General features: G+C 38.2%; 1 protein-coding gene across 1 annotated transcript in view; it reads right to left on the minus strand.

Moving 5' to 3' along the window:
• Positions 1–3,040, minus strand: part of LOC144445000 (uncharacterized) — a 9,310-nt gene extending 6,270 nt beyond the window's left edge. The window contains exons 1-4 of the mRNA XM_078134550.1: positions 2,770–3,040; positions 1,954–2,174; positions 1,452–1,725; positions 111–256 (exon numbers count right to left, since the gene is read on the minus strand). Of these exons, the coding sequence (XP_077990676.1) occupies positions 111–256; positions 1,452–1,725; positions 1,954–2,174; positions 2,770–3,040 (912 nt within the window). The remainder of the gene's footprint in view (positions 1–110; positions 257–1,451; positions 1,726–1,953; positions 2,175–2,769) is intronic.

A 3,040-nucleotide genomic window follows, 5' to 3' on the forward strand; every position in this document is an offset into this window, starting at 1 on the left:
TTGTAAATTGGTGTCAGTTTCCGCATCCACTATTTCTCGGGGTTTCTTAGGTATGCCCCTATAATGACGTCATACATACATATCAACCAGTGAATTTTGTATAAAATTACCTTTATAAAATAATTATCAGGTATGGATATATGATATATACAATAGTCATTAGGGTGATATACTTCATATGGGAATAACGGTGAACCAAACCCTCCGTGGTGACGTCCTTCAAATACAGCACCACACTGACCCGTCTGTGGAGGATCTAGTAAATATCAAAATCAATATATCAACTTTATTATCCAGCGAAAGACAAAAATGCATACAGTGGGGGAAATTTTTCTTTTGGCAGCAATGGAATCAACCCCCCCCCCCCCACACACACACACACAGACAGACAGACGCGTATGCAAACACACAGTACATACAGACACAAAGAAAACAGAAACACATACATACATACATACATACATACATACATACATACATACATACATACACACACACACACACACACATACATACATACATACATACATACATACATACATACATACATACATACATACATAAATACATAAATACATACATGTATACATACAAATACATACATACATACATACATACATACATACATACATACATACATACATACATACATACATACATACATACATACATACACACACACACACACACACACACTCCTGCTTGCCGACGGAGTACGGGACTCGATTCCGAGAAATGAAGAAAGAAGAGGGACATTGTCAGAATCGAGTCGCGACTTAAACCATGTAAACCGTCTACAAGCAGGGTTAATAATACACACATCCACTAATAAATAAAGACTGAAAGAAAATCATGATAAGTTGGTATCTATTTGTACCTAGTACGCCTTATCACACAGGAAGAAAATAGTACATGTGGACTGACATTTATACTGATAAAAGACGAACTAAACAAACACAAAAAACAATAAATATTGTATGATGATAAGTATTCGTGCCATCAAAATGACACATGATTCGAACGTATAGCAACAGTGGTATTTTGGTGTTCCTGCCTGTGATGTCATTATTTCGACAAACGTTACGTATAGTAGTAGTGCAACAGTGCAGTGCAGTGTACCGTGAACGCCTATTTAACTCCTATATCTATATTTGCCATGTTTTTTTTATAATGTCTTAAAAATTTGGCTTGTAAATGGGGGAGGGGAACAGTACAGAATGTGCAATATAAATTATTATGATCTGCTTTCATTTATTAAATTAAATTAAATAACCTTTGAACTTCAAGTTTTCATTCGAGATCCTAAAGTCATATACGCGTGTTTACATAATTTAGAGGGAAGGGCATTCTCGCAAACAAGAGCTGCCGTAAAAGAGGGTGGGGTTTACGACGACGAAGGAAGTGTTGGATTCACACAGCAATGGAATTGTGTACATAACGTGATATCTCACCTAATGGATTCTCTGTCGGCAAGGATGGCTTAGAAGTGATTGCCAAATATTCTGCGCTAAATCCTTGATGCGATGTGTTATCAGGTCTTTGATCACAAGCCTCGAATAACAAATACAACGTGTTGCTACGTGAAATAATTGTTTCTGGGGGTTGTCGTCCTGCTCCTCCGCAGTAAACACCGACTAGGGGACTTGAACTGTCAGGTCCATCTCTGACAGTCACATTGTCATACTGACACGAATAACCTCTGAGGTCGAAGGTCGAGAAAGAAAACTGAAAAAAATAAGATAATGGTGGATGAAGAACTACAGCGGATTTCAAAATACCGTTCAGCTTCTCTGTTTGATGCAACTACATAGATCTCATTCACTAACATGCAGCTGGCAGATTTGCAAGTTTTGCACAATACTGTATTTTAAAAAAAAAGTACATGTATTTAAAATATTACCCAAAAGACAAACTGAAATGTCAGTAAAATATATAAGAATACTACAAGCTTACCGAAATCACGTGATCCTCCTCAACTGTCATAGTATATACACAGTACTGTTTTACTGGGTAGTTATCAGGGTATCCTGGGGAGTAGAAAGTTCCTGACTCCAGGTCATCATACTCTCCACCACATACACCTCGTACTGTGGTGATTGCTACAGTTGATACCAAGTTTGTTGTCAAACTCGTCGTTGTAAATGTACTTGTTTCAATAACCGGTCGAGTTGTTGCTGTAATAAAATTGAAAGTCATTATAGTATAAATATCAGTGCAACACAGTGAATATTGAAATAATATGGATGCTGACATCATAATTCAAGTTTTTGTAAACCAATATGGCCGCCATTCGGCCATATTTATTCAGTCGCAAAACAAAATGATGTGCACATGTTTCACATAGTATGTTACCTTGCGAGAGGTTTGGTTGAAATCAGTTGGTGCACGCCAGAGATATGAGGGTGAACGCACGCACGCACGCACGCACGCACGGACGGACGGACGGACGAACGGACGGGTGCTAATGTAATAGCCCCCTCGGGCGGTGCGCGTAATTGGGGACTAAAAATCAATCAAAAATTGGAGGTCCAGTGGTTTTCCCTTTAAACAATCTTATAAGTAGTGTCATGTAATATCGTTGTAGTACATAAGTGTCATAAATCCACGGTGACATAAACCAAGTCACCTTTTGACGGCATATCTTACTTTGGCTCGTAAGAGCGGAAAATAAACTCGTGCGAAAGTTTTGCCTTTTGATCTTGATAGCAAAAGTCTTCTCTCTTTTTTTGATGTTTTGATTCTTCAACCAAAAACGTCCATCAAACTTACCTTCCAGATACGTAGTATGTATACCAACCGATGACGTCGTTGTTGGTGGTGACGTCGTTGATGACGTGGTAGATCTTATCGTCCGAACAGTGACGTTTCTTTCCGAGTCTGTCGTAGCCGTAGACTCATTGGTGTTGATAGTGAGCGTGTTTTGGGTTGAGTTCTGTAATGCATCATCTGTGTGTCCTCCATTCAATTTTTTGATTAGAATAAATATAATAAATGTGTATTGTATAGCTAATTTCATAGAAGAGATTCTCTTCGAAATCAT

Source organism: Glandiceps talaboti, chromosome 13 (genome assembly GCF_964340395.1).
Source record: "Glandiceps talaboti chromosome 13, keGlaTala1.1, whole genome shotgun sequence".
Taxonomy (NCBI): Eukaryota; Metazoa; Hemichordata; class Enteropneusta; family Spengelidae; genus Glandiceps; species Glandiceps talaboti.